Source organism: Bos indicus, chromosome 18, assembly GCF_029378745.1.
Source record: "Bos indicus isolate NIAB-ARS_2022 breed Sahiwal x Tharparkar chromosome 18, NIAB-ARS_B.indTharparkar_mat_pri_1.0, whole genome shotgun sequence".
Taxonomy (NCBI): domain Eukaryota; kingdom Metazoa; phylum Chordata; class Mammalia; order Artiodactyla; family Bovidae; genus Bos; species Bos indicus.
The window spans coordinates 35,372,080-35,398,887 of NC_091777.1; the positions used below are offsets into that span (position 1 = coordinate 35,372,080).

Below are 26,808 nucleotides of genomic sequence, written 5' to 3' on the forward strand. Positions count from 1 at the left end.
GCCTTTGCCTTCATAGAAACGTCCAGATCCCAGGGCTTTAATGTTAATCGAGGAACCCTTGGAGAGCGGAGGTGCCTCCGAGGCCGAGCTCTCCTGCTTAGGCCCCATCCTCCGGGTGCGAATCCAGGGCTGGCGCATGGCCACTATGACCTCCGGGAATCGGGGGCTTTTAGGGGTCACACCCAGAACCGCAGTGCACCCGCTCTGTGATCTTGAGTAAGCTGGGCTCCTTCTCTGAGCCTTCTCTGTGCAGGCAAAGAGAATGGGTGTAAAACGCATGGGAATTGCTGGGGTACTTGGGTCCGCGGGCTTAACGGTCCCCACCCTGACTCCTCCGGCGCGCCCGGGGTGATGAGGGAAAACGCAGCCAGGCGGTACTCGACCTCTGCGGGCGGCCTCCCTGCGTCCCGAGAAGAACGGCCCCCTCTCCCCACCCCCTCCCGGTTCCCGGCAGCCCTGGCCGCCCCGCCCCCGCCGCAGCTGCTGCTCCCATCCCCACCCTGCCTGGCCCTTTCTGCCTCGTCATCTCCTGCCCTGCTGAGGCTCGACCCGTGAGTGGGGCCGCCAGGAGCGCAGGGACCGGGAGCCCCACCGAACTCCTCCCCCTCCGGCTGGGGGAGGGAAGAGAAACTGAGTTTGGGCGAAATCCGCGCCCGATCACCACCAGCAGCCGTGCGCGAAGGTCTGTGAGCCCCGCCCCTCTCCTCCCCTCTCCTTCCTTCCCCTCCCTTCCGCAGGACTCTTATCTCTGGGGCTGGGTGTAGGGATGGATGTTGAGTTCGCAGGTGCGCGACGTCTTCCGCGGTGGCCCACCACCTTCGCTCCTTAGCCAAAGAACGCGCAGGGAGCGAGGTGGGGAGGGCGGCAGAGACCCTTGACCACGCGTGCTAACTGGAGCCGCCAGGTCCTCTGGGAAGAATCTGGGCTGTGACCATTGAAGGACATAATTTCGATATTCTGAGCATTAAATCTCAGAGGATCCAGACTAGCTGGGGTCTCTGCTCTCCAGACAGGACAAAAGGCAGGACTTGAGGTAACTAGAGGAGGAAGCTAACATGAAAATAATTTGGGGAGGAGGGAGAAAAAAGGAGGGGCCAACCTAGTATGTCCCCTCCCTCTCTGCACCTGTGGACAGTGGGTTCTGCCCTCCCTCCCTTCCTGCACTTTTGACTGGGGGGACAGAGTTTGGAAACCTCAAGTAAGAGGGCAGAGGATCCATGGTACACAGCCCAGTGATGTCAGCCTAGTGAGGGTGTATGATGTTCACTGGGATACAGAGGAGAAGGAACGTATCTGCCTCTGGGACACTCCGGCATTGGGGTAAACGAGGAGACATTTGAGTCTTGAAAGATGGGTCCATCTTTCAAGGGAGGAAGAAAGGGGATTCCAGGCCCAGGGAAGAGTGTCTACAAAGTTTGGGAAGTGCCGGTACTGAATGGTTGAGGGAAGTGGGGGAAAGCCTGCTATCTAGGGGCTGGGAAGTGAATAGATAGTCTGGATTCTCTCTGGTGGTCCCATGAGGGTTAGGGGAAGGTTGTTATGGTTGGCATTCTGCTTGGCCAGACACCTCATAGTTCAGGCTGGAGCAAGTCAGACTCCAGTTCTGCCACTTGGTCTCTCTGAGCCTGTCTCCTCATCTGTAAAATGGGCACAATAATCCTACCCTAGAGAGTTGTCAAAGTCACTGTTCCGTAGGGTGATGGACAGGAGTGAGAGGTGCTGGGAGAGACTGTTACAGGAGATGAGGGGTGGAGGGAGATGCCAATTCTCTCTGAGATGTCAGGGGAGGAGCAGCATTTGTCACAGATGGGACATGAAGGGAAAGGGAACGGCAAAGGGTCTCTGCTCATGGCCTGAGGGAAGGGCTGACACCTCAGTATGGCTAGGAGGGGTGCAATGACTAGGGAGGCATAGCATGACACCAGGCAGTGAGAGAGATGGGGGTTAAGACCAAATCCTCTCTCCCAGACCTAGAGCCAAGTAAGGAGGTAAAGGGGGGACCCCAAAGAGAGGATGAAATCCTTGGACAAAGCCAAGGCCAAGGGAGATGGACTGAGAAAGGGAGTGGCCCAGGGCCTGACCTAATTGCCCCTTAATGCCAGGGACCTTGCTGCCTGGGTCAGGCGACCCAAGAGGAGATGGGCCATTGTCCTTGGCTGTTGATAAGTGAACAAAGCAGATTAATTTCTGCCCAAGGCCTGCTGTTGGGGTGGTGACAGCCTCTCAAAATGGGAGGATCCACTGAGGAAAATGGTGAACGTTTGACATTTGCTGGTAGCTTTTATGAGTTGAGTCCTGGATGCTTGAAGATGATGGCTGTGAATCATTCCCAGGGCAGCAGGGAGACAGTTTGGTCTCAGGTGATGTCAGAAGATCTTGGTCAGAGCTAAGACTCAAGAGGACTCAGGTATCTCTACTCAGGTATTAGGGAACCAGAAGAGGCCAGGAAAGCACATTGGGGTTCCAACATGGTGGTGGTATCAGTGAGGGGGTGCAGAGGCAGGGGCCTGTCCTGGAAGGATGGACCTCAGGGTCAGGATAAGGGTCTGGACTTCCTCCAGTAGGTGAGAGGAGCAGGAAGACTCTCAGCACTGGGATCTGGGAGGGGAGATATGGAGCTTTGCAGGGTCTAGGCTGGAAGTGAGACTAGACTCAGTGGTGGAGTTGACAGAAGTATTCGGCAGATAGACTGGAAAGGAACTTGATTGCAGGCTGGGTGTGGTTTATCAGGACTAGCTGTACCTTGGGGAAGCAAGTTAGGAAAGAGAAGTTAGGTTGGATAAACTAGGTCTGAATCTATCGCGGTGTCTATGGTGGCAGGGGCTCAGGAGGAAGGACCTGCTTGGGGAGAGCAGTCAGAGTAGATGAGGGTCCTAGGGTAGCTAGGGGAGGAGAGGAGTGCCACAGTTAACATTTAGGGACCGAAGGTGAAGCCCGAGGCAGAGATAAGATAGAAAAGGTCAGGGAGGCAGGATCGGTGCTGCGCTGCGGGGCTGACAGACCGCGGAGATCCAGGTGAACTTAGACCCCAGCCACGGATGTTCATTGGGGCCCCGGGAGAGAGGTCAGAAGCAGGGGAGCTCCCGCCCCCACTACCTTTCGCCCCTCACCTCCGATGCAGCCCCTACCATGGGCAACACCCAGGAAAGGCCATCAGAGACTATCGACCGCGAGCGGAAACGCCTGGTAGAGACGCTGCAGGCGGACTCGGGGCTGCTGCTGGATGCGCTGCTGGCACGGGGCGTGCTCACCGGGCCCGAGTACGAGGCGCTAGACGCGCTGCCTGACGCCGAACGCAGGGTGCGCCGCCTGTTGCTGCTGGTGCAGAGCAAGGGCGAGGCTGCCTGCCAGGAGCTGCTGAGCTGCGCCCAGCGAACTGTGCGGGCGCCGGACCCCACCTGGGACTGGCAGCACGTGGGGACCGGTGAGAGCCTGCGGGGGAGGCGGACCCTAGGTCAGAGGAGGGGGCGTGGCATGGGGGCATCGATCCATGGTCTTCCCCAAAGACTTGCAAATGTGCAGAGGAAACCACCGAGGATAAACTGAGCCTGAGACACTCCTACCTCCGCCGTAGGCTACCGGGAACGAAGCTATGACCCTCCATGCCCAGGCCACTGGACTCCCGGGGCTGCTGACTCAGGAACCACGTGCCCCTGGCTGCCCAGAGCTCCAGAATCCGACGAGGCCCGGGGTCCTGAGGACTCCGAGGCAGCACAATCCGGAACCCTCGAAGAAGCTGAGCCAGAGCTGGAAGCCGAGACCTCTGAAGGGGCTGAACCGGAGTTGGACCCCCAAATGGATCCGGAACCGGAGCCAGAGGCGGAACCAGAGCCAGAGGCGGAGCCAGAGCCAGAGCCGGAGCCTGACTTCGAGGCTGGAGACGAGTCTGAAGGTGTGAGGCTGCCCAAATCTGGCGGGAGGGCATAGCTTGGGAGGTGGAGGAGGCGGGGCTCCACCTGAATGACCAGGCCCTCTCCATTATTTCTAGATTCCTGAAAGCCATAGCACCGACAGGCCGCTCTTCATCCTAGCAGCATGTGATCTGGGATCCTGCCAAAGTGGGGTCAGACGCCACCAATGTTCCATCTGGCCCAGTACCACTGAAAGTGAATAAATTCTGGAGGGTCAGCCTGGACTCTGATTGTGGCTCTTTGCCCAGGAACGAGGATGTGGATGTGTGCCTCTAAGTCCCAAAGTCTTTGGGCAGCCCTGTGCCCGTGGCACAGTCCTCAGCCCATTTCTGTCCTCAACAGTACAAGCTGTACCCCTGGAGACCCCAGACCCAGGTCCCCAGTGGGACAAGGGCCAGATTCTTGGGCCCTGCTCCATGGCCCTTTTACCATTTGGGGACATGTGTCATCACCAGCCCCACCCCAGAAAGCCCCTAGCACTGGCACAAAGGGCCAGGAAAGGGGCTTGGGAAGGGAGATTAAGAGAGGAAGTGATCGTGAGTAGATGAAGCCGACACACTTCATTATAATTGTTTTAATTGACTTTTCTCAGGACTGGGAGCTCAGTGAGGATTCTGACCAGTTAACTGGTACACAGAAGGTGCTCTACACATATTCAATGACTAAAGGAATAAGGACTTTCCAGCTGTGTGTCCAAGTTTTCGAATGGAAAAACTAAGGCCAAGGGTGGGAGCGGGGCTGGGTCAACCTCACACAGCTGAGTCTGAGGTGAAACTAGAAGCAACAATCATCTTGGCACCTCTCCTGGTTGAGGAGAGGCTCAGAACTTGGAACCACTGGGGGCCTGCCCCTCAGGCTTGATTGTGGATGCTGCCAGCCTATGCCAACCTCTGCCAGAGACCAGCTGCGAGGGTGTGAGCAAAGACAGGGACAGCAGAGGCCAGTGCAGAGGTTGAGGGCAAGGCCAGGGGAGCTCTCGGCTTGACTCACAAGGCCTGTGTATGTGTGAGGGAGGGCGGGGCTAGGAACATTCAGTGCCTTCCAGAGGAGCCCTATTCCCTCCATCGAACTTTCAGAAGCCCAGGACACACCGCACATAAATAGGGAAAACACACAACGACAATGGGAGAGGCAAAATGCTGGAAAGCACAGCCCAGCCCAGCTGGGTCTCTACTACCAGGATCCCTGCTCCTTGAGTCTGTGTGAAAGCCAGGACGGCAGGCTCAGGCAGTCACCCCAGGAGAAGGGAGATCCCCACCAGGACCCAGTGAGAGGTAGACAGCGTGAAAGCTGAAGGAGCACCAAGGGGCCAGGTGGGGGGACGAAAAGACTGGAGTACGCATACACCCAAAGCCATCTCATGCAAGAACAAGTTTCTACTCCCAACCCCTCCCCCCAATGCCCATCCACGCTCAGCTTCCCTCCTGTCCTCAGGCTCTTCCTCGGCTCAACAGACAGCTGGAGACAGGAGGGCAGACTTAGTCTGCCTGACATGCTGCTGTTGGCCCTCGGGGTCCAGGGAGGCTAGCACAAATTCTCTGCTGTTGCCGCTCCTCCCTCCTGAAATGCTTCTGCCCTCCCCAGGCCCCAAGAAACACCCAGGCTGTGGAAGCACAGAGCAGCCAGCTTCGTGTTCTGGGGGCCGATCTGGAGCCCTCAACCAGTATCAGTCAGGCAGCAGGCGGCCCAGCTCTGCCTCATCCAGCCGGTTGGTGGTCATGATGTGTTCCAACTGCTGCCGGTAGCGTGCTAAGTCCTGCATGAAGTGGGGCACCCGGGTGTTGTCCAGCACCCCGTGGGGCCGGAGGTGATCCACATCCTCATAGGAAACCTGCAGGGAGAAAGCTGGGCCTCAGTGCAGGGTCCCCTGGTTTTCAGGCAGCTGGTCCCAGCTCTCTTCCAATGGCCCATAGCCCTTTGCTCCCAGAACCTCTCCCACTCCCCTTTTGATTCACTCCCAACGTTCTGTACCCTGTGGCTCCATCCTGGGTGTTTGCTCTTTCTCTCAAAACCTTCTTCTAACATCTATGTGCTACAACCCCACTCCTGTATCCAGTCCAGCTTCCCCCCTTCATCTCCAAATCTGGGTATCCAACTGCCTTCTGAACACCTTTCCCTGGATACCAGGTGTTAGACGCCTCATAGCCAGCCTTCCTGGGTGCCAGCTTATGCAGCCCGACCCTTGTCAGAGCCCCTAGGTCAGATTCCAGGGTGGGGACTTAGAATATGTCACCCTCCCACTCAGAGTGGCCACTGAGTTGAAAAGATTCCACTCTCTGAAGATCTCTCCAGCTTGCCCCTTCTCCAACGGCACGGCCACTGCGGGTTATGCCAGACCACCATCCATGCTGCAGAAGAGGTGGGAAAGGCCTCTTCCTCTTCCCCTTGCACTCCCCTCCCTAGGCCTCTCCTTCCGTATGATACACAGAGCCTTCTAAAGCCAACATCTGTGCCACCCTTTGCTTGAAGCTCCTTGGATTCCCCACTGCTTTGGATGAAGTTCAACTTCCTCAGCTTGGCACAGATACCCAGTGCCAAGGGCTTGATCCCTGGCTGTTTCTCCAGCCTGCTTCTGCAGGCCTTCCTGACTGCTCTCCTGGCCTGGAATGCTCACTTCCTTTGCAGTGTCTACACACACACCTGTGGGCTGGAAAAAGCACCTATACTGGCTGCCGGACTGTCACGTCATCTCCTGTGCTCACTCCACCCACGCTCCCACCACGAGAGGCCTGGCACCCAGTCCTCAGTGGAGTTCCAACCAGAGGCTCAGGGAATACAGCAGTGAGGGGGAGAGCTGGCTGGGACCTCTGAAGGCCCTGTGGCCCCTCACCTTGCCCAGAGAGGTCAGCAGTGGGAAGTCGATGGTCTGGCGATGCCGCAGAATGCGCAGAATGCCATCCAGGTATACCTGGTCCTTGCTGAAGCAGCCTGTGGGCAAGGAGGGCCGTAAGCCCTAGGTCCAAAGCCCCACCCTCACCCTCCCGCCCCAGATCAAGGCACTCCCCCGCCAACCCGCAGGGACTGGTGCCCACCAGGCAGCGAGGTGTCAGTCTGGCCGCGCTTGGCGCGCACACAGTATTCCCAGCGCACATCGGCATCCTGCACGTAGCGCGCCAGGTCCTGGAAGAGCTGACGAAAGGACATGCGTGCTGCACGATGTATCGTATAGTAGAGCAGCGCCGCGCGCCACAGGAAGGGCTGCTTGCGGAACAGCACGCTGTGCAGGCTGGCCAGGCCCTCCTCCGTGGGGTTTGCTGGCCGCAGCCCGTACTGCTGCCGGCCCTCGGCGCTGTGCCACGGCTGCCGCGCGTTGTTCACGCCCCGAAGGTAGTGGGTACCTGCAGGGACAGCAAAGAAGAGGCTGGGCTGGGCATCCAGGGGGTCTTCCTGCCTGGCCCTATCCAGGCCCTGCTCTGCCCGTCTGGACCTCTAGCTGGTGACTCACATAGCTTTATGCCCCTAAAATCAGGCTCTCACACAAGCCTCTCCACCCCACACCCATACTCACCCAACGCATCATCAAGACCATCTTTAGGTGAACTCACACCCAAGGACCCAGAGGCTCACACACATGAATCCTCCCCCATCCGTCTAGGACTATACACACACAACTCTCCCAAACTCACACTGCTTCGCCCCCCACCCTCTGCAGCCCCCTAGAGAGGCCGGGAACTCACACACCACCCGGTCCCCACACCCTTGCATGCCCATTTCATGCTAACATACTCAGCAAAAACCACCTTTTGCCCAGAGCAACATGATTCTTGACGAGGAGTGACAGATATGAAAGAATAGTAATTCGTGTCCTATGCCTGCCTTTCCAGCCTGGCCAGTCCCCTCCTAAATCCAGCTGTGTCTTCAGCCATTTCCCTTCCCAGAATCTGAACTTGCATCCACCATGGAAGGCCTGTACTGTTGGCTAGACTAGTGGGGCCCTTAGGGTTCTCCCTCTGGCCTGTCCGGGCCTCAGCAGTCTTGCCCCACGGACAAGGGAAATCAGAGAGGAAGCTGAGGGAGGAAAAGATGCCCAAAAGAAACAGGAAATAAGGGTGAGCCCAAAGAGTGGGCTGGCATGTTCTGGCGTACCTCTGTGAGCCAGAGGGAGGAGGTGGCTGCTGGTGAAGGGAAGGGGGAAAATGAGAGGGGGTGGAATTACTGGGGCCCCTCACTGCCCTGCCCCCATGTCCCAGCCCCCTCTCATCCCAGCCCACCCACCTACCACACCCTGACCTATCTCGTGCCGCAGCATGCCCTCCAACCAGTACTGGCGGGCTCCAGTCAGGTTGATGGCCAACGTTGGTCGGCTGTTCTCCACCATCATCACTGCCTGGGACAGCAGGTCCTCACTCAGCTGCACCACTACCTGCGGGTGGCAGAGACACGTGTCATGGCCACCAACCCCGGGGGCCAGTGGGGAGGTGGACCTGCTGATGCCACAGGGGAGCCAGGCCGGACACTTGGCCACGACACCCACCCTGCCCCACCTCCGCTTGGAGCCAGCTCCCACCTGACTGGGGCAGGGACGGGAGCAGGGCTGGCCTGAGGTCACTAGCTCCACCAGAACAGAGTTGGGCCTGGCACTGCCCACTGGGCAGTCTGATTGGAAGCAGGTGGAAAAGGGGCATCACTGGCAGTGTGAGCTCACCTCACCGACGCAGCCTTCCTTCTGCATGTATCTGCGCACAATGGACCAGATCTGGCACTTGGTCAGCAGCTGGCCCCCCGTTGCAGCCTCAAAGTGTTCATAGGTCCCAAACTTCTCCAGGACAGCCTCGATGATGCCAACTGCCTGCACAGAGGGCCGCAGCAGCAGGTCAAGCTGGACCGCTCAGGTGGTCCGGGCTGGGGTGAGGCGGGCAGTCTGCACTGACCTGATGAATGAACTGTCCAGAGGCCTCACAGTATTTCTCCAGCACAGCCGTGGGCATGGGTTCCTGGTACTCGAACTGTGGGTTGTAGGTGTAATGGGACTGGAAGAACTTGTCCCGCTCGCGGTCCATATTGGTTGGCCGCAGAGCCACCAACATGCAGGGGCTCTTGCTGGCACCACGGCCTGCCTCCTTTCGAGCCTTAGCGATGTGAGGCAGGGAGGCCGCGGGCCGCAGGGTGCCCCCACCTGGGTCCCGTCCCCGTCCAGGCGGGGCCCGACTCTGGGTGCTGCCCCCCCGCCGGCCAGTACTGTTCACGGTGTAGGTGCTCTCGCTGCGCCGCATGTGTCCACGGCGGCCCAAGTGCAGCTCTGAGAAGGGCTGCCTCTCCGCCCGGGGCCGCAGGGCTGAGGGGACAGACAGAGCCAGGGGCAGGGCCAGGGACTGAGGCCAGGGGAACAGCGCTGTCCCATCTTGGTCTGAGGGCCCCGGCCTATGGGCCAAGGAGGAGGGGCTGGCTGGCGGGCTGGGGGGTGCCTGCTCATACACCTGAGCACCTGAGTCCAGCACCATTCTGTCCTGGAGGGCACATCCAGCCGGGTCACTCCAGCTCCCCACACCGGCGACTTCTGCAGACACAGGAAGGATGTGGAGGCCAGCAATGAGTGGGTATGGCCTGAGGGCTAGCAGGCCCTATGCCCCCTCACCTCCACCCTAGTTAGTCCATTCCCTGGACTGGGAGAAAGCAGGAGGAAGTCTCTTACATCCACGTAGATGGTGGTTCCTCAAATCCCTTTAGCTCATGAGCTTCTGATTGTAAGCCTTAAGCCCCCCACTCATGATTCTGTGCTCAGCGCCCGCCCAGACTGGGAATTTGGTACAGTGCAGTCTCAGCTGCCAGGATGAAAGGTGAGGGGGTCTCACTACCTTCTATCTGCCTTCTACCTCTGGCATTTTCTCAGTCTCACTCCGCCCCTCCCACCCAGCTGCATTCACCTCCTCCAGCCCATTGGGCCTACCTGCCCCTTGGTTATGCTAGTCCCTCCACCTGGAATGCTCTCTCCCCTCTGGGCCATCTGTTCAAATCTAAATTAGAACCAGCTCTTTGTAAGCAGAGGGAAAGCTCAGCCAATCCAAGCCAATCCCTGGGTGTCTCCTATCAGAGCCATCTTGCTGGTGGTCATCCAAGGCCAGTGTTAGGACAGTTATCCCAACTCTGTACCAGGGCTCAGTCCAACCCAGTCTCTCCCCAGAGACTGACCAAAGGCTCCATCCTCTGAACTCTCCTGTCTGCTCAGGGACATAATTCCAGCATCTCTCCTTTTTCCTACACCTCCTACATCATCAGTCTCTTCCATTCTGTCGGATTCTTCCCGTCAGTATAAACACATACTGTTATTTCTCCATCTTAAAAAACAAAACTCTCACTTGACCCCATAGTCTTCTAGCTTCACTGCATCTCCCTCCAGCTGCTTCTCAGGGTAACACAACACTCCAAGTCATCTATACTCAGTCTCTATCTAATTCCTTCTTTCCTGTTCTGTCCTAAATTTCACTTCAAGTAGGGGCTTCTGGCCCCTGCTCTCTATCAAAACTGACCTGACCAAGGTCACCAATGATCTTCATGTTGATCAGTAGAACTTGACAAAGTTAATGACTTCATCTCAGCTTGGCCACATCTTCCACTTGGTTCCCAAATACACTGGGACATAATTCTCCCATCTCACTAGCGGCTTGTTCTTGTCTTCCTTGCTGGTCATCCCTATCTTTCTGACCTCTTAACACCATAATGTGGAGACACTGCTTTGGGAAAGATCCCTGCTGTTCTCCTAACTTGCTACAAGTAATAAATCCTTCCTTACCCGCCCCTCCCCTGGAAAAAAAAAAAAAAAAAAAACTCTAATGTCCAGGACTTGAAAACTTCCCTTCTCCATTTATGCTCTCTCCCTGGGTGATCTCATCCACTCTCATGATTTTAAATATGTCAGCCTAAACTTCTTCCATAAACTTCAGACTAGTGTTCTGTGTGTGTAAATTGCTCAGCTGTATCCGACTCTTTGCAACCCTATGAACTGTAGCCCACCAGGCTCCTATGTCCATGGAATTCTCCAGGCAAGAATACTAGATATGGAGTGGGTTGCCATTCCCTTCACCAGGGATTTTCCCAACCCAGGTCTCCTGCATTGCAGGCAGATTCTTTACCATCTGAAACACAAGGAAGCCCCTCAAACTGTGTTGTCAGTTCTCAATTCAACATGTTTACTTGAATGTATAACAGGCATCTCAAACTGAAAATGTCCCTGTCTGGAACACTTTCCCCTCATATAACAGCAGGGGTCACTCTCACTTTCCTCAGATTTCTGTACAAATATCTTGTTAGAAAAGCCTTCCCGACACACCCTCTATAAGACAGTAAACCTCCTCTAAACCCTCTCCACCAGAACCTCACCTTTTCCACAATATTGTCCTCCAATGCAGTCATCACCATCTGAAGTACAGTATATGTGATTATTATGTTTTCTCCTTCTAAGTGTTCACAGCTGTGTCCCCAGAACAGTTGTTCAGTAAAGGAATGAAACCGAGAGCCCTTGTCCCTCTCAGAACTGGAATCATTCCTTCCCTGCACCTGGCTTCCCCAGCTAGTTCTGATCCCCTCCCCCTCTTCCCAGCATTCTGCCTAGTGACAAGCTGCTGGATGATTTCGGGACTCAGGCTTCCTTCCCCTCAACTAACCATACACTTTTCTGGATTCCTCACTGCTCTCTAGGCCTCTTACTTGTACCAATCCTCTTTATCTCCCCTTCTTTCATTTGACCTACCTCTTTGGAATTACCAGGATACGCTTGTTTCTTTCATGTCTCAGGTCCTTTTGCCAAGAATGCCCTCCCAATGTCTCCCTGTAACAAACTCCTAACCATTCTTCAGTACTCGGTTTGGGCCTCACTTCCTCCGGGAAGCCTTCCCAGCGTCTTAGAGACTCCCAGTGCCCAAGCGGCTTCTTTACCACCCTAGGCTGTCATTGTTGGAGCTCAGGTCCGCGTCCCCCCACATCATCCCCTGAACTCCCTGAGGGCAGGGACGGGTCTCATTCACCTCCATGACCAAAGTACCCAGCACCCAGATGCAGAATGAATGAAAGATGGTTGTGGGAGGAGCCCAGACTGAAGGCGGAGTCTGGTGATATATAAGCGGGTGTGGTCTGCGCCAATAAGAAACTCCGAAAGAAGATAACATTGAAGAGGAGCCAATGGGTACTAGGAAATCGAGGAGGGGAGTGACCTACAGCCAATAAGTGGCGGGGGCTGGGGCAAAGGGCGTGCCCAATGGAGGGCGGGGCCAGTGGACAATGGAGTGGGGTTCCCAGGTAGATGAGGAGGGGTCTGGTCGAACGCCTTTTCGGCCTCGTGGGGGTGGGGGGATTACATCCGCGTGCCGCGCCCCCACCTGTTCAATCCTCTTCTCGCCGCCGCTGTTCCCGCTCCGCAACACAGGCCGCCGGCTGCCCAGCCCGCGGGAGCCGACGCTGGTGACGCACGGGCTCGGGCGCGCGCACGCTCAGACGAAAGAGCGCGGATTCGCGTCAATCTCTGCTGCCGCAAGAGCACGAGGACACGGCTTGGGGTGGGGCCAGGCAGAGCAGGGGGGAGGTGTCCGCCATCGGGTCACGCCCCTGGGTGGGGTGTTGCCTTAAGGCCGCCCCCTCTGCCTCAGTTGACTGACTTCTGGCGTAGGAGACGCTAGCTCTCTGCGGGTGCGCGCACACGTAAGGGTGTAATCCGCACACTGTGGAAGCCCGGGTACTTGGGAAAGCAGCCCACATACAGGTCTTGTACCGGGATAGGTGGGGCGCAGCCATATATCAGAACTGGAACCAGGATACCTTAGGTGTGTCACTGCACGTGGACCCCCTGCCCTTCGTGGGCACTTTTATTTCATCCACCCTTCACCAACACGTACAATTCAGGCGTACGGGGACGTGACTTTATTCTGCGGGCAGTCAGGGGTCAGGCACAGGACCCTGAGGGGAAGCAGGAGGCCAGCGAGGGTGCAGGTGTTGGCACGAGGCTGAAAAGTGCTCGGCGACCAGCTTGGGGCGAGGGCTGCGGGCCGGCCCGCAGAGAGCTGAGTGCGGCCAGGCGCTGCTCTCGGGACACGTCTCCGCGCAGGTCCAGGAGGGCGGAGACGTGATCCTCGCTGTGGAGTGACGGGTGCGTTAGCCCCGCCCAGCCGCTCCTGGGTCTCCTCCCTTCCCGGCCCGTCTTCGCACCTCACGTCGGGAAACTGTTGCCGCAAGCCTGCCACCTCGAGGCCAAGTAGCGTGGGGTCGCGGAGGTTCAGCAGCTCCTTCAATGCAAGCAGCACTGGCACACACTGAACGCTCTCCTCCAGGCCCTGAGCACGCAGGGGTTGGTCTTTCTCCAGTCCTCGACCTCTATCAAATCACTAAGACTCCCGCCCATCCTCTCGCCCAGCGAATTCTCACCAAACCGAGGAAAAGCTCCTGAAGCTGGGCCGCATCGTGCTGCATGCGCTCGGCCGCCTGGGTCCTCTCGTCAGCACCGCGGCAGACTAGGCGGCCTTGCATCAGCGCACTTAAGTACTGCAGCACCACCGTACGCTCCGCCTCGACCAGCAACAGCTGTAGGGATCGCGATCAAATGGGTCCAGGATGTTTTTCCCATGGGCACTTTGACACCGCCCCCCGCCCTCAGCCTTTCCCCGCAGATGCACCTGGACCGCGGGATTCCGCACGTGCTGAAAGTTCTGGCAGAATCGCGCCGTCCGCTTGCACACGTCATCCAGCAGCTCTGGGCTTGAGAGCCAGCGACGCGAGGGCAGAGCCGCGAATAGGGGCTGGGAACGGAGTTTAGAGACGTAGTTGGAGCGACGATTCAGACCCAGCATTCCCCGGCAGAGGCCCCCATGCATACGCTGTATCTCCTCCTCCCAACCCCATCTCCCCCTGAAGCCTCGCCTGTAGCTCCGCCAGCAGCGCCTCCAACACCAGGCGACAGATCCTCTTCTGCAACTTGTCCAGCTCTGCCTCCACCGGAGCCAAGACTCCGGGAACCACCCATTTGGGCTGCAGGACGGATACGGAGGAGCTGGACCGACCGAAAGGACGGCTTCAGGACCAAGGCCAAGGCCCGAGAGGTCCTCTCTGGTCTAGCCACTCGGGCGCCACCTAGTGGCACAAGTGTGTCGCCTGAGGGGACAAGAAGGGCGGCTCCCTGCACTTCTGAAAGGGTGGACACAGCTGAGGCTGAAGTGGTGGGCTCAGCGAGTTAGAAGGCACACATGCCACCTGGACCTGCCTCTAATTCGCGGTATGATCTTGAACAAGTTATGTCTTTCAGTTTGTTTCGGTAAGAGGAGAGAGTTAATCCCAGTCAGGAGGGAGTCAAAATCATCATTAACTTGTTTGTTCTCTCTTGCCCACACCCCAGGGAACATAAGACCCTAGAGGAAGGGAATATTTTTGTTATATTCACAGCGGTAACGCTAGACATTACCTGGCACAGAATAGGGCCTTGATAAATATTTGTTGAATGAATGAATAATTGACACTCTGTGCCAGGTACTGTGGTAGGTACTTTATATCTGTAATCTCACCTGAGTCTCAGAAGGTCCACCCATATACTATTGACGACAGAAGCAAAATTCAGAGAGATTAGATAACTGGCCCAAGGTCACACAGCTAGTAATTAGGAGAACTAGGATTGGAACCCCAGGGTTACGTGAGTCTAAAATTCCTAAAGGCCCAGTGTAGGCTAGATCCATACTGAATAGATGTTCAGTCAGGGGTTAGTGAAGGTGGCATTCTGTGGGCACATCTTGGTACCTGAGTGCTAACTGGTGGTTGAGGGTGGCCAGTAGGTAGGGCACGTAATGAGGGACCACTGCTTCCCCCCTGAGATGGTCTCGGGAGAATCGGATCAGAGCATCGGTGAAGCTGCAAAGAGCAGAGGTGGCTCCGGTACCTGCTGTCACTCTGATACAACCCCAGTCCTTAGTACTCTGGCCCCACCTCCAAGATACCCAAGGCCCTGTCTTGAAGGAGTCCTTTCCCATGGGTGTGTCTGATCACTCAGAACCCCTTAGGGCTGCCCAGGAGCAGGGCCAGGAGTTGGGAGTGGGTCAGACCTCCTCAGGAAGGCACTCAGTTCTGATAGTGCCATGCCATGCACCCGCTGCTCCAGTGACACACTGACTATTCTGGTCACACGAATGTTCTCTTCCAGGATCTACAGGCAGGGATGGGCAGCCATTAGCGGGGTCCTGGTCCTGCCCTCCTTCCCTTTCCCTGTGAGGGCTGCCCCCTGCCACTTTTCACCCACCTGCAGCACGATGGCTGGCAATGGCGAGTGGTAGAAGCCAGACAGGTCTGTGTCGGGTTCCTGCTCTCGGCCCCACTCGACTACCTCCCCATCCAGTGCCTTCTGCAGCCACTGGGCCACCTTTGCCTGGGGAAAGGGGGCAAGGTGCAGCAGGATGTAGCAGGGCACTGACACTGCTAGAGATAGGTAGATGCACGACTCCACAGATACAGGCCCACGGGTGGCGGCAGAACTGCTCTGAACCTGGGCTCCAACTACTCACCTGGACTTTGGCCACAAATGTTGCCTCCAGCTGCTCAATGTTTTCCAGGGTCAGGAGGGGCTCCAGATCAGACACGTCAGCCTCAGGCCCCAACTCCAGGCTCCCCATCATTTCTGGCCTGGAGGTGGGTGGCCCAGTGTTACACGGAGCCCCCAGCCTTTGATGTCCCCATGCCCTACTGCCCCAGAGACACTGACCCCTGGTACACATGCAGCACCCAGTGCAGCAGGGTGAAGGTGTCGGCTTCTTCCAACTCAGGCCCTTCCAGGAGTTGCTGCAGGCAGCGCCGCAGGCCTCCATGCAGGGTGTGGGCCCACAACTGGACAACTTTGTAGTGTGGTGGGCAGCAGGGTGCTACCAGAGCCTCAGCCATGGCCAACTCAGCTGGCAGAGCCACCCGCAGAGCCTCCAGCCACTTTGCTAGTTCCCCAGGCCCAGGCTGCAGAGATGTCCCGAAGTGGACCCGCTCCAAGCCCTGCTGTAGTGCACGCAGACAGCGCTGCCGCCAGTCCCGTGGAGCCTGCTCCAGGGAGGTGATGCACCCAGCATCCACCTCGGCCACACGCACAGCAGCCACCAGCAAGGCTGGGTTCTCCCGGGCCAGCTGCCCTGCAGCCCCTGCGGCCGCTTCCACAGCCTGGCCCAGAGCCTCAGCCAGAGGGCCCAGCCCCTCAAAGACTGGCAACTCCAGGCCCCCAAGAGGTACGCACGTCTCCTCTTGCAGCTGCTCCAGTTCCCGAAGGCTCACATAGGCCTCCAAGAGCCGCTGGGCATCAATCAGGGTCTGTGTGTGGGCCACTGCAGCTGGCACTAATCAGAGAGAAGAGACAGCCTTGAGTCTAAACCTTTCCACCTGTGCAGTGGGTACAGCAGTGGATGTTGATGCCTTGGGCTGGGGTGATGTGTAAAAGATTTAATAATCAGTACAGTAGAGCACTGGCCAACCTGAAAAGACCCAGGGAAGGGCCTATATGGTGGTTAGGGTGTAAACCCTTGAGCTGATGAAACAGGAGGAAGGGAGGGACTTGGGGGAGGGAGTCATACCAGTGGCTCTTTGACCACCCTGTTAGGGAAATAGTTCAGTATATAAGAGCCAAGTTGGGCAGAGCCACAGGTGTCAGTCCTGACTCAGACATCCCATGCTTGTACTGCGCTTAGTTGCTGTCATGTCCGACTCTTTGTGACCCCATGGACTGTAGCCCACCAGGCTCCTCTGTTCAGTGGGATTCTCCAGGCAAGAATACTGGAGTGGGTTGCCATGCCCTCCTCCAGGGGATCTCCCCAACCCAGGGATTGAACCCAGGTCTCCCTCGTTGCAGGTGGATTCTTTACCACTGAGCCACCTGGGAAGCCCAAGAGTACTGGAGTGGGTAGCCTATCCCTTTTCCAGGGGATCTTCCCGACCTAGGAATAAAACCAGGGACTCCTGCATTGCAAGTGGATTCTTTACCAGCTAAGCTACCAGGGAAGCCCTTGCACGCTTGGGAACCCCAGAATGAGCTAACAGGCACCGTGCTTCATACGTCATCTGAAGCCTGTATTACTCTCTGGGAGGTCCCCGATGTGTCCCTCCATGCAATTTCCCACTGGTGTCCCAGCCCCTTGATCAGCGACAAGCCCCTTGGTGCTTGTCAACCGGCTGGCAGAGGACTGAGGCCGAGGGCCAGGCACACTCACCAGCTCGCAGCCGGGGCAACAGCTGAGACAGGGCCTGCAGTTGTTTGTGTTCCACAACCTGCTCCCGCAGGGGTTCTAGGGTCTGTGCAGCCTCAGCCATATCCCGGAGCAGCCCACGGGCCTGGCCCAGGGCCTCGCGGGCTCCCTGTACGGCCTCAAGGGCCTGGGCCAGCTGCCACACCCCGGTCTTCACACCCTCCAGGTATGACTGCACCACCGACTGTGGGAGGGAGGTAGGCAGTGAGGCCTTGCCAGCCCTGCAGCTTGCCCCCAGCACTCCTCCCTCCTGCCCGATGCCCACCTTGATGCGCGCTTCCAGAGAACAGGTCCGCTGCACCTCACGGTTCCGGTACTGACCCAGCCTGGCCAGCTGCTCTGGCCGGTAGAAGATGCCCGAGGCCCACTTGAGTGCTGCACCCCGGGCCAGCTGCTCCGCCCTTTCCTGCTCCGGCCACTCCAGCCCTGGGCAGGAAGAGCCTGGGCAGCTGCATCAATTGGGCTAGGCCTGCAGGAAGTGGCTGCCGAATCTGCTCCCCTTCCTACCCCTTGGCCTGTCCCCTAGGGCGGTCCACTCCTCTCCCCGCCCTACAGAGCTCCAGTCAGACCCCAACTCACCATCCCCATCTTTCTTGCCACCATCCCTCCCTTGGCCTACCCAGAAGGGCTCATACCAGTGGGGAGTGCGGGTTGCGTTTTGTCCCTGGCTGCCGAGTCCATGGCTGGAGGAGCTGGAGTGGAGTGAGGGCAAAGGTCCGGGTTAGAGCAGGCAAAGTGGGCGCTCCTCTGAGCTACTGTGTTCATCTAGGCCCCTCTGAGAAGGAGAAGGTTCTGGTTCCCTCAGGAAATGAGGGAGATGGGAAAGATGGGGAGGCACCTGAGATACCTTCGTCGATGAGGTTTCCCGGTTTTGCCCCCCAGATGGAAGTGGGGCAGGGTAGACAGGGGCCTCCGCTGGGCACTGCTCCTCTCTGAGCTGCAGAGGACAGTGTGGTATGGAGCTCACCAGGCTTGACCAGGCGTCCAGTGCTCCCTCCTCCGCAAAGAGCCTTGGCCTTGAGGAGGGCCCTCTCCCCCGGCCGTCCCGGCAGAGATGGATACTCCCTCCACTGGCTCACGAGGCCCACACCTCAGCCTGCCACAGCAGAATTCCTCACCCCAAGGAAGCCTCTGTCCCACCTCCCTCCTCAGGAGTCCCCTCCTCCCTCCAGGTCCCGCCCTCTCCAAGGCCACATGCAGAAAGGAAGGAAGCTGAGTCTCTGGTACTTTATTCCCAACAGGAAAGAGCATCTGCACTGAGGGACAGAGTGGGGAGGGCTGGGCGCCGCTTCCTTGGGGGAAGTGGGGGTGTCCTCCCTGTGATCAATGAGTCTGGAGCAGCCTAGGCAGGACTTCCTATGCTAAGGGCAAAGATAGGAACTAGATGGCCTGAACCTGGCTGGAGAGGAAGGTGTGCTGATATGGATGCAGGCAACATCACAGGGTGAAAACTGTGTTGACAGGCCCTTAGAGGCAGGTATGCCTCTGCAGAGGAGCAAGAGACCATAGGCTGTTGTGAAGAGGGTGTGTGGCGGGAGATGGCAGAGAGGGGTGGAAGAGCTATGAAAGCTTGTCTGTCTTGGAGATAAAAGGAGCCATGGAAGGGACTGCTGCTGCTGCTTAGCTGCTTCAGTTGTGTCTCTGTTCGACTCTATGGACTGTAGCCTGCCAGGCTCCTCTGTCCGTGGGATTCTCTAGGCCAGAATACTGGAATGGGTTGCCATGCCCTCCTCCAATGGAACTGACTACTAGGTAGTAATAATGCAGTGGACACTGGCTACCACCCAAATCCACCCTTCAGGACAAAGACACTCATTCCTCTAGCCTGAAATGTAGGCTAATGAGGTCTCAGATCTGAGTCTCTTGGTCCGTATTAGGGTATAAAGGCCAGGTAGGCCTTGGAAGGAGTACCCCAGTTTCAGTGCTCCTAGAAGGACAGAGGCCTCCATTTTAACTTCCTCACAGTTTAATTCTCTTCTCTGCCCTGTTTGGCCTGTATTACTTCCTTACAAGTGTGGCTTCTCAGTAAACTTCCTGCCGGCACATCTCTTTCTCAAAGACTGTTTTCCAGAGAACTTGACCTAAAATAAACTATAATAAATGACAGTGTTAAAAATAACAAAATGATACTAGCAAACACATAATCCTTCCACATGACAGAAACGGCTCTAAGGGCTTTACATATATTTACACAAATGGGAGGGATTGGGGGCAGGAGGAGAAGGGGATGACAGAGGATGAGATGGCTGGATGGCATCACTGACTCAATGGACGTGAGTCTGAGTGAACTCCAGGAGTTGGTGATGGACAGGGAGGCCTGGCAAGCTGCGATTCATGGGGTCGCAGAGTCGGACACGACTGAGTGACTGAACTGAACTGAAATATGTTTGCATTGGTTGAAAAGTGGTTTTAATCCCATGGCTTCTGAGCACTGTAGTGTGGAGACAAGAGAAAGGTGAAGGTGGGATCAGGGGAAGAAAGTGGGGATGCAGACAGGTGGATAAGCTAGATGTAATTAGTGCTTGCTGTTTGGCAGGAAGTGAAGGACAGGAATAGGGTAGGTTATCCCAAGACGATGGGGAGCAGGTTTGGGAAAACACGTTGGGTTCATCAGGCAGCAGGGTCTCCTCTCCTGAGATGAGGGTTGGGGCACAGTTAGTGGAGTTGGGCCAGCCAGGAAGGTTCCAGTGATCCCTCCTTACTACTCCTGGGGCTACCCAACGACTTCCTCAACATGCTTCCTCGACCACACCTGTCTTCCGGGATCCTGGGGTTATTTTCGTCCTCTTCGGCGGTTGGACATTTGTTGATGGTCCCTGAAGTTTTTCGGCCATGTCTGCTGAGAGGAATTGTGACAGACTCCCTGGAAGGGAACGAAGCGGAAGCGGAAGTAGCGAGGCTGGCGCCGGCGGCCGAGCGGCCAGGAACGGAAGCGGAAGTGGCGGCGGCGCCGGCCTGGCCTGGCCTGGCTGAGGGGAGGCGGCGGGCGGGCGCGATGGCGGAGGCCGGGCCACAGGCGCCGCCGCCCCCAGGCACCCCAAGCCGGCACGAGAAGAGCTTGGGACTTCTCACTACCAAGTTCGTGTCGCTTCTGCAGGAAGCCAAGGACGGCGTGCTTGACCTCAAGCTGGTGCGGCCCGGGCTAAGGGGCGACAGGGGGGATGGTGGACCAGGCCTGAGCCGGTAGAGGGAACCCCCGGGGCGGCCCAGCTGAGCCCTCAGAGCAGGCCGCCATACATGTGCTTCTCACAAGCGGGAGGCCGGGAGCTGTTTCATTCATTCGGCTGAGGCTGTTCATCGGATGTCAGCTTTGTGCCAGGCTTGGGGCTGCGGGTGCTAGTCCTCGTGGCCCTCTCCAGCAGGTGTGGGGAAAAGAGTATCGGAACATCAGCTCAGGCTTCGTCTGGCCCCTTCCCGCCCCACAGTCCTGAGCTGCTGTAGTGCCTGGAGAGGAGGGCTAGAATTCACGCCACCCCCTTTTCAGACTACTCCAGACCGAGTCCCCCGTGAGAGTGGGACTGAGCATTTTCCATTCTCTTCTCCCTGCCAGGCAGCTGACACCCTAGCTGTGCGCCAGAAGCGGCGGATATATGACATTACTAACGTACTGGAAGGTATCGGGTTGATCGAGAAAAAATCCAAGAATAGCATCCAGTGGAAGTGAGTTGGGGCACCGGGGACGGCAATGGGATCTCCTACCCAGAAGTGTCAGGGGTGTGGGGTGGAGGGTGTCAGAGAGAACAGGGACCGTGGGACCCAGAGTGCCAGGCAGCCCGCCTCAGCTCTCCTTCCTGGATTCAGGGGTGTGGGGCCTGGCTGCAATACCCGGGAGATTGCGGACAAGCTGATCGAGCTCAAGGCAGAGATCGAGGAGCTGCAGCAGCGGGAGCAAGAGCTAGACCAGCACAAGGTGTGGGTGCAGCAGAGCATCCGGAACGTCACAGAGGACGTGCACAACAGCTGATATCCTCCTGTCGGCGGTCCTGGCTCCTGGGGAGTGGGCGATGGGCCCTCTAGTCCAGCTGGGTTTGCTCTGTGGTCCCCTAGTCTCTGTCCCGCTTGGGAGGATGGTCCTCCAGCTCCTGGCCAGGTTTCAGCCTCGGGTTCCCTCCTCGGAGCCTCTCCACCCACAGTCTTGGCCTGTGATCCCTCCCCCATGTAGACCCCAGGCCTCAGGGCTTTTTTTGTAAGCGTGTATGTCAGACCTCCACTGCAAAGCTGGGTGTTCGCTGTGTCAGTTGTCTGTCACCATAGGCAGGGCATCAGCCATTCTCCTTAACCCCCACACCTTGGCCTACGTGACTCATGAGGACATCTGCAGATGCTTTGCTGGTGAGCAGAGCCTGGGTAGGGGGAAATGGGGGTGGGACTGGGCTGAGCCACAGCCCTGAGCAGTGGACTCGGTGCTTGAGAGACTTCGGTCTCTTAAGAGGGTTCCTGGGGCCTGCTCAAAGAAGATCCAGACAGAGTAAATCCTGGATTTGAGGATCTCTGGGACCCTATGGAGGCTAACCATGCTGAGAGGGTACAGGAAGCCTGGACTGGGTCCCTGGGTCAGCCACCACCTGCATTGCCTCCTAGGTTTGGCTTCTCAGGTGTGGCAGGAGCATACGAGGGGAGAAAGTGTGTATGCCTGTTTGTGTATGCTTGTGTGCAAGGGGCAGTGGTACCCACTTCCAACCTGTAGTTTAGTTGCACTGTAGGTACAGAAACTCTTCCTTGTCCATCTTGCATCTCCCAGGCTGTTTCTGGGGAAGAGATGTTGGCCTTGGCCGGAACGTCTTTGCCTAGGGAGCAGCCCCATCAATTGAATGAGGTGCCCATGGCCACTAATCTTTTGCTGCACGTGAGTGAACCCAGATTTTCTGGTTACTGACCTCTGGGTTCTTAGGAGAGAAAAGCTTTAGTTCTCTCCCCCATCCTCGATAGGGAGTGAGTGAAGCCTATTGTTCAGCCCCTCTGGGACTATGATCTTCCTTGTTCTGAGGGATAGGCACCCCATTCCCAGTTCAAATTGAGCCCGTGGGCCTTGATCCATCCTCTTTGTCATCCTAGGAGACACCCTCCTTGCCATCCGGGCCCCGTCGGGCACCAGCCTGGAGGTGCCCATCCCAGAGGTGGGTGCTCAGCCCAGCCGGGTAGGGTGGATTGAGGGCGGGTGCTGGCTGTGGAGCCCGATAAGTCGCGGGTGGGGCAGGTAAGGGGAGGCCTAGGGTTTGAAGTTATCTAGGAGAACGGGCAGCCCAGGGTGGGAGAGGATACTGTCCCTGGCCCAGGGTCAGGCAGGAGCCAAATCTGCTTCCAATTCCACCTGTCCTCCACCCCCACCTCCAGGGCCTCAATGGGCAGAAGAAGTACCAGATTCACTTGAAGAGTGTAAGCGGCCCCATTGAGGTGCTTCTGGTGAACAAGGAGGCATGGAGCTCACCGCCTGTGGCAGTGCCTGTGCCACCACCCGAAGACCTGCTCCAGAACCCGCCTGCTGTCTCCACCCCTCCGCTTCTACCCAAGCCTTCCCTGGCCCAGCCCCAGGATGCCTCACGCCCGAGCAGTCCCCAGGCGACCACCCCCAACCCTGTCCCCAGCAGCACTGAGGCCCAGGGGGTGGCTGGTCCAGCAGCTGAGATTCCAGGTGAGGCACAATGGGTATGTGGTAATGAGGGATTCAGGGACCCAAGAAGCAATATTTCTTTGTGACAAGATGAAATTCTCAGAGTTGAATGAGACCCTGTAGAGGTTATCTTAACCATCCACCCCCACCCCGCTGGCCTCTCTTTGCTGGTGCAGCCATTGAGCCCTTTTTAACAGGGACATTGTGACTGTGTGAAGGGGCATTAGTGGTGGCAGTTTTCCACCAGGTCTGCCTGTGTCTCACTTGCCCTGGCACCCCTCTTGAAGTGTGGTTGCAGCAGTCATCTGTGAGTCTCCCTCCTGTGGGCTTCATGCCCCATCTCCTTCAGTGACTGATTTTCATATTACCTTCCTGGGAGGGTGAGCATGCCTAAGTCTCCTTGGGCCGAGGACAGGGCTGTAGTCATCCTGGCTGTGGATTCTAGCATGGCCAGCTTCAATATCCTGCTTCTTGTCCCTGAGTGACCAGGTTTGGGGGATGTGGTTGCAGTGAGTGGAGGCCATGGAACCGAGAGCAAGGACAGTGGTGAGCTCAGCTCCCTCCCGCTGGGCCTGGCAGCTCTGGACACCCGGCCGTTGCAGTCCTCTGCCCTGTTGGACAGCAGCAGCAGCAGCAGCAACAGCAGTTCATCTGGACCCAATCCTTCTACCTCCTTTGAGCCCATCAAGGCAGACCCCACAGGTGGTGAGTATTTGTACCCTTGGGAGCAGGAAGAACCCAGCCTCAGAAAGACCTAGTTCAATAGAATCAGGCTTGGAACCGAACTCTCCTATCTCCTCTGTCAAAGCTGGCCAGCCCCCTGCCATCAGCTAGAGCTCTGCCAGCTAAGGCAAGGAGCCTGGCCTCTCGCTTGGTGCAGGTGCCCCTTTGTCCCCTTTCCTGGTCCTCTCTCAAGCCCTGCCTGCCACCCCTTGGACTCAGGTCTCATGAAGGCAGGAGCGCTCTCCTAGGGAATGAGCTGTGGTATGGCCCTCAGGCCCCAAAGTGGGGCAGTGAGTGTCTTAGGAGAAACAGTGTCATCTGTCTGGTGTCCCCTCGTCATGCAGCCGCATGGATGGCCTCATGGATCCTAACACTCAAGTCATCCTGTGACTTGAGTGTTTGCTTTTTCCAGGACTCATTCTCTCGGCCCTCAAGCACTGTTAAAGTCTTTCATTAAATGACACTTCATCCTCTGTGTCTCTCTCTCTCGCCTTCCCTGTTATCTCTGTGTTTAGACTCCTTGAAATAGTCATCTCCATTCTATTCCATATTCTGGTTCCCTGGTCAAGCTTCAGGTTGCAGCAGTCAGGACCCCAGCCCTAACTCCTCCACCCCATTCCATACTAGTGTTGCTCTTGATCAATCACCCAGCCCTGCCCAGCTAGCTTCAGTGGGTTTCTCGGTGATTTACTCTGGTCCTCTCTTTTTCTGTGTTGATGCTCTTTTCCCTTTTTAGCATCCATAATGTCAGCTTTTGGCTCTTCTCTGTTAATTGACTTCTTCTTCTGACCTCTCCCTGGCATTTTTTTACATCTGGCTTCCCAGATCTCTGGCCCATGTCACACTTGTGGAGGGCCCCAGTTGTGGGTAGGTGAATCCCACCCTTCGTCTTTCCGTCTTTCGGAATTCTTTTGCCTGAACCTTACCTCTGTGTCCATGTGCCTTCTGCACATCCAATGGGCACTTCATTTCTATGTGTCCTCAACTGGAACTTGTTTTTCCATCTCTGTGAGTACCCAACCATTGGCCCTAGTCACCCAGACCTGACACCCTGGTGTCACTCAAGCTCTCTCCTTCTCCTGCTCCCCACCCCACATCACCTAAATGAATTCTTTCCCAGACATCCCGCATGGATGGCCTCATGGATCCTAACACTCAGGATCACTGCTACCACCTCTGTCTTAAGTTCTTCAACATTGTTGTCTTTACCCTGCCTGATTCTGAAACACACCCTGACTGGCTTTTCTCTATTTACAAAAATTCTTTTAACAGCTTCCTCAGGTATACTGGATAAAACCAGAGCCCCTAAACCTGGCATATGAAATCCCTGCTGACCAGGCTCCAACACTTCTTCCCTGTTTCCCACGTGTGTCCTGGTTGGACCTTTGTAGCAGCATCATCACCCTGTAGCACTGTTCCCTACTTAAGAGTGCCTCCTTCTCCGCCAAGTGACCTGGCCTGGGGTGTGGTCTCAGCCTGGCACAAGTAGGTACTTAGCTAGGGTAGGGATAGACAGGACATCCTTTCATCACACAGGGCATCCTCCATCAGACAGGGTATACACTCTGGACCTAGAAATGAAAGCGGGGTGTGTTGTCTTGCTGAACCACTGAGTTGGAAGCACTGTACCAATAACTTAACGGTGGGCCTTTGGCGCAGAGGAATTCAGATCTGACACCCTGGTGTCACTCAAGCTCCCTCCTTCTCCTGCTCCCCACCCCACATCAGCTAAATGAATTCTCTCCCAGATATTCCCCATGGATGGCCTCATGTATCCTAACACTCAGGATCACTGCCACCACCTCTACTGATAGTGCCAGCTTGGCCTGGGTGGGGCCTACATCTCAGCTGTATGGCACCCCCTGAGTGGGTGGTATAGGATCTGGGGAAGCAAGGGCTAGAGAGGAACTGGGATGGACCTCTGTGCCCTTGATCATGGTTTTTTTGTCTTTCAGTTTTGGAGCTCCCGAAAGAGCTGTCAGAAATCTTTGATCCCACTCGAGGTAGGGCTGTGTTCCTCCCGGGGGCTGGGTAAGGGGCACAGTTCATTGGGTCTTAGAGCTGTTTTCTTGCCCTTCTGAGGACCTTATGGTTGTGTCTGTTATCTGGGCAAAGGGTCTCAGTTCCTGGTGGGTGGTTCGGTGGTCCCCTTCATGAACTTTGGTTGGGTGGAGAGGGGGGAGCCAGGATATAACTGAGCTCTCCCTCTGTCCCCAGAATGCATGAGCTCAGAGCTCTTGGAGGAACTGATGTCCTCAGAAGGTAGGTGGCCCAGCAAGGTAGGGGGTAAGTGTATGTGGGCAGAGTTTGGGTGGCCGTGGGTGGGGCCTCGGCTGTGGGGCCTCAGCTTGTTGTTCTCTGCAGTGTTTGCACCCCTCCTCCGCCTTTCTCCACCCCCTGGAGACCACGATTACATCTACAACCTGGACGAGAGTGAAGGTGTCTGTGACCTCTTTGATGTGCCTGTTCTCAACCTCTGACTGACAGGAGCATGCCCTTTGTGGCTGGGACACAGACTGTCTGACCTGGGGGCTGCCTGGGGACCTCTCCCCACTCCCCTACAGCTTGAGAGCCGCAGACTTCTGGCTTCCCCAGCCTTCCCTCACTGCACAGTTCTGGCCCCAAGTCCTGCTCCTGCAAGTCCACCTGTTCTGTGCTCGGAGAGCCGGGGAAAGGAGCATAGCCCCCTCCACCATGGAGCCAAAGTGTTTGCCTCTCCTTTTGGGGGGCCTTACCCTACCTGGTATCCTCCTCAAGCCCTCCCAGAGTTCAGGTTCAGCTGCCACCCAGTGGCACAGAACCAAGGACCCTCCATCACCTTCACAGGGCCACTTGTCCATTCCCATTGCCCTGTACCTGCCAGGCCTTCCCCCTTCCAGGAGGAAGTCTGGGGTTGGGATGGGCACATGCCAGCACCACCCCTGGCCTCCTTAACTTCTCCCCATGCCCGATCACAAACCTCCTTCTGGACTTCTTGTGTGCCCCCCCTTCTGCTGGGCCCTTGGCCCTGAGGACCTGTTGACATGGGGGTGCTAACAGGAAGGAATGGAGATTTCTAGCTAAGAATCTGGGCTGCTGAGTCCCTAAGGATTGGCCCAGCCTCCCTCTCCCCATAGCCCCCCTCTTGTTTATTCATTTACCCCCATTTAGAGCCATTTGCAGAGATTTAGAAAGATTCGCAGTAACGGATGGATTCCTATATAAAGATTATTTTTATACTTTTTGCAACAAAAGGAAATTGTAATATTTGTACAGTGTCCAAGTGAATAAAGATCGTGCCTAAGGCTATCTTTGGTCTGGTTCTTTCAGGGCCCTTCCCTGGGACTGTGCTGGGTTGGTGGAACTGGGTGGGTCAACTCTTGGAAAAGGAGGTGTGGCTGTG

At 56.8% G+C, this 26,808-nt stretch overlaps 4 protein-coding genes across 18 annotated transcripts; 2 read left to right on the forward strand and 2 right to left on the reverse strand.

Annotated features, from left to right (window-relative positions):
* The first annotated feature begins 481 nt into the window (after positions 1-481).
* NOL3 (nucleolar protein 3) lies at positions 482-4,128 on the forward strand. Of its 2 annotated transcripts, XM_019979503.2 has the most exons (5): positions 482-682; positions 765-1,033; positions 3,122-3,424; positions 3,575-3,892; positions 3,989-4,128. In XM_019979503.2, exons 3-5 carry the CDS (start codon positions 3,130-3,132, stop codon positions 3,994-3,996), a joined length of 621 nt encoding a protein of 206 aa, XP_019835062.1. In that variant the 5' UTR covers positions 482-682; positions 765-1,033; positions 3,122-3,129; the 3' UTR covers positions 3,997-4,128. The 2 variants fall into 2 exon arrangements, with proteins under 2 accessions (XP_019835062.1, XP_019835061.1); XM_019979502.2 differs by lacking the exon at positions 765-1,033 and having other exon boundaries at positions 484-682.
* Positions 4,129-4,470: 342 nt separating this feature from the next.
* On the reverse strand, positions 4,471-12,529 carry MATCAP1 (microtubule associated tyrosine carboxypeptidase 1). 2 transcript variants are annotated; one of them, XM_019979501.2, is made up of 7 exons: positions 12,224-12,529; positions 8,783-9,408; positions 8,557-8,700; positions 8,142-8,274; positions 6,944-7,249; positions 6,742-6,839; positions 4,471-5,742 (listed from the first exon to the last, which is right to left on the reverse strand). In XM_019979501.2, exons 2-7 carry the CDS (start codon positions 9,350-9,352, stop codon positions 5,578-5,580), a joined length of 1,416 nt encoding a protein of 471 aa, XP_019835060.1. In that variant the 5' UTR covers positions 9,353-9,408; positions 12,224-12,529; the 3' UTR covers positions 4,471-5,577. The 2 variants fall into 2 exon arrangements, with proteins under 2 accessions (XP_019835060.1, XP_070626846.1); XM_070770745.1 differs by lacking the exon at positions 12,224-12,529 and adding an exon at positions 11,599-12,078.
* A 138-nt stretch (positions 12,530-12,667) lies between these two features.
* Positions 12,668-18,239, reverse strand: EXOC3L1 (exocyst complex component 3 like 1). 12 transcript variants are annotated; one of them, XM_070770736.1, is made up of 14 exons: positions 18,060-18,237; positions 17,728-17,867; positions 17,358-17,518; positions 17,057-17,276; positions 15,577-16,189; positions 15,380-15,497; positions 15,118-15,243; positions 14,924-15,024; positions 14,622-14,732; positions 13,755-13,884; positions 13,511-13,633; positions 13,263-13,418; positions 13,047-13,171; positions 12,668-12,973 (listed from the first exon to the last, which is right to left on the reverse strand). In XM_070770736.1, exons 2-14 carry the CDS (start codon positions 17,855-17,857, stop codon positions 12,784-12,786), a joined length of 2,304 nt encoding a protein of 767 aa, XP_070626837.1. In that variant the 5' UTR covers positions 17,858-17,867; positions 18,060-18,237; the 3' UTR covers positions 12,668-12,783. The 12 variants fall into 12 exon arrangements, 11 of the variants coding, with proteins under 11 accessions (XP_070626837.1, XP_070626835.1, XP_070626832.1 ...); XM_070770734.1 differs by having other exon boundaries at positions 13,511-13,862; positions 17,358-17,533; positions 18,060-18,239; XM_070770731.1 differs by having other exon boundaries at positions 12,668-13,171; positions 17,358-17,533; positions 18,060-18,238.
* Positions 18,240-20,031: 1,792 nt separating this feature from the next.
* Positions 20,032-26,714, forward strand: E2F4 (E2F transcription factor 4). 2 transcript variants are annotated; one of them, XM_019979687.2, is made up of 10 exons: positions 20,032-20,222; positions 20,643-20,752; positions 20,894-21,055; positions 21,381-21,424; positions 22,148-22,209; positions 22,427-22,724; positions 23,193-23,408; positions 25,382-25,429; positions 25,644-25,688; positions 25,791-26,714. In XM_019979687.2, exons 1-10 carry the CDS (start codon positions 20,088-20,090, stop codon positions 25,904-25,906), a joined length of 1,236 nt encoding a protein of 411 aa, XP_019835246.1. In that variant the 5' UTR covers positions 20,032-20,087; the 3' UTR covers positions 25,907-26,714. The 2 variants fall into 2 exon arrangements, with proteins under 2 accessions (XP_019835246.1, XP_019835247.1); XM_019979688.2 differs by having other exon boundaries at positions 23,214-23,408.
* Positions 26,715-26,808: the final 94 nt, after the last annotated feature.

Excerpts from the sequence above, each read along its gene's own strand:
- NOL3 (XM_019979503.2), top strand. The coding sequence starts at position 3,130 with ATGGGCAACACCCAGGAAAGGCCATCAGAGACTATCGACCGCGAGCGG. Across the intron at positions 3,425-3,574 it reads CTGGCAGCACGTGGGGACCG|GCTACCGGGAACGAAGCTAT; the intron begins GTGAGAGCCTGC and ends CCTCCGCCGTAG.
- EXOC3L1 (XM_070770727.1), bottom strand. The coding sequence starts at position 17,857 with ATGAACACAGTAGCTCAGAGGAGCGCCCACTTTGCCTGCTCTAACCCG. Across the intron at positions 15,244-15,379 it reads CATTTGTGGCCAAAGTCCAG|GCAAAGGTGGCCCAGTGGCT; the intron begins GTGAGTAGTTGG and ends CCCTTTCCCCAG. Across the intron at positions 13,863-14,621 it reads AACCACCAGTTAGCACTCAG|CCCAAATGGGTGGTTCCCGG; the intron begins GTACCAAGATGT and ends TCCGTCCTGCAG.
- E2F4 (XM_019979687.2), top strand. The coding sequence starts at position 20,088 with ATGGCGGAGGCCGGGCCACAGGCGCCGCCGCCCCCAGGCACCCCAAGC. Across the intron at positions 23,409-25,381 it reads CAAGGCAGACCCCACAGGTG|TTTTGGAGCTCCCGAAAGAG; the intron begins GTGAGTATTTGT and ends TTTGTCTTTCAG. Across the intron at positions 25,689-25,790 it reads GGAACTGATGTCCTCAGAAG|TGTTTGCACCCCTCCTCCGC; the intron begins GTAGGTGGCCCA and ends TGTTCTCTGCAG.
- MATCAP1 (XM_019979501.2), bottom strand. The coding sequence starts at position 9,352 with ATGGTGCTGGACTCAGGTGCTCAGGTGTATGAGCAGGCACCCCCCAGC. Across the intron at positions 8,701-8,782 it reads CTGGACAGTTCATTCATCAG|GCAGTTGGCATCATCGAGGC; the intron begins GTCAGTGCAGAC and ends CCCTCTGTGCAG. Across the intron at positions 7,250-8,141 it reads CATGCTGCGGCACGAGATAG|GTACCCACTACCTTCGGGGC; the intron begins GTCAGGGTGTGG and ends CTGTCCCTGCAG.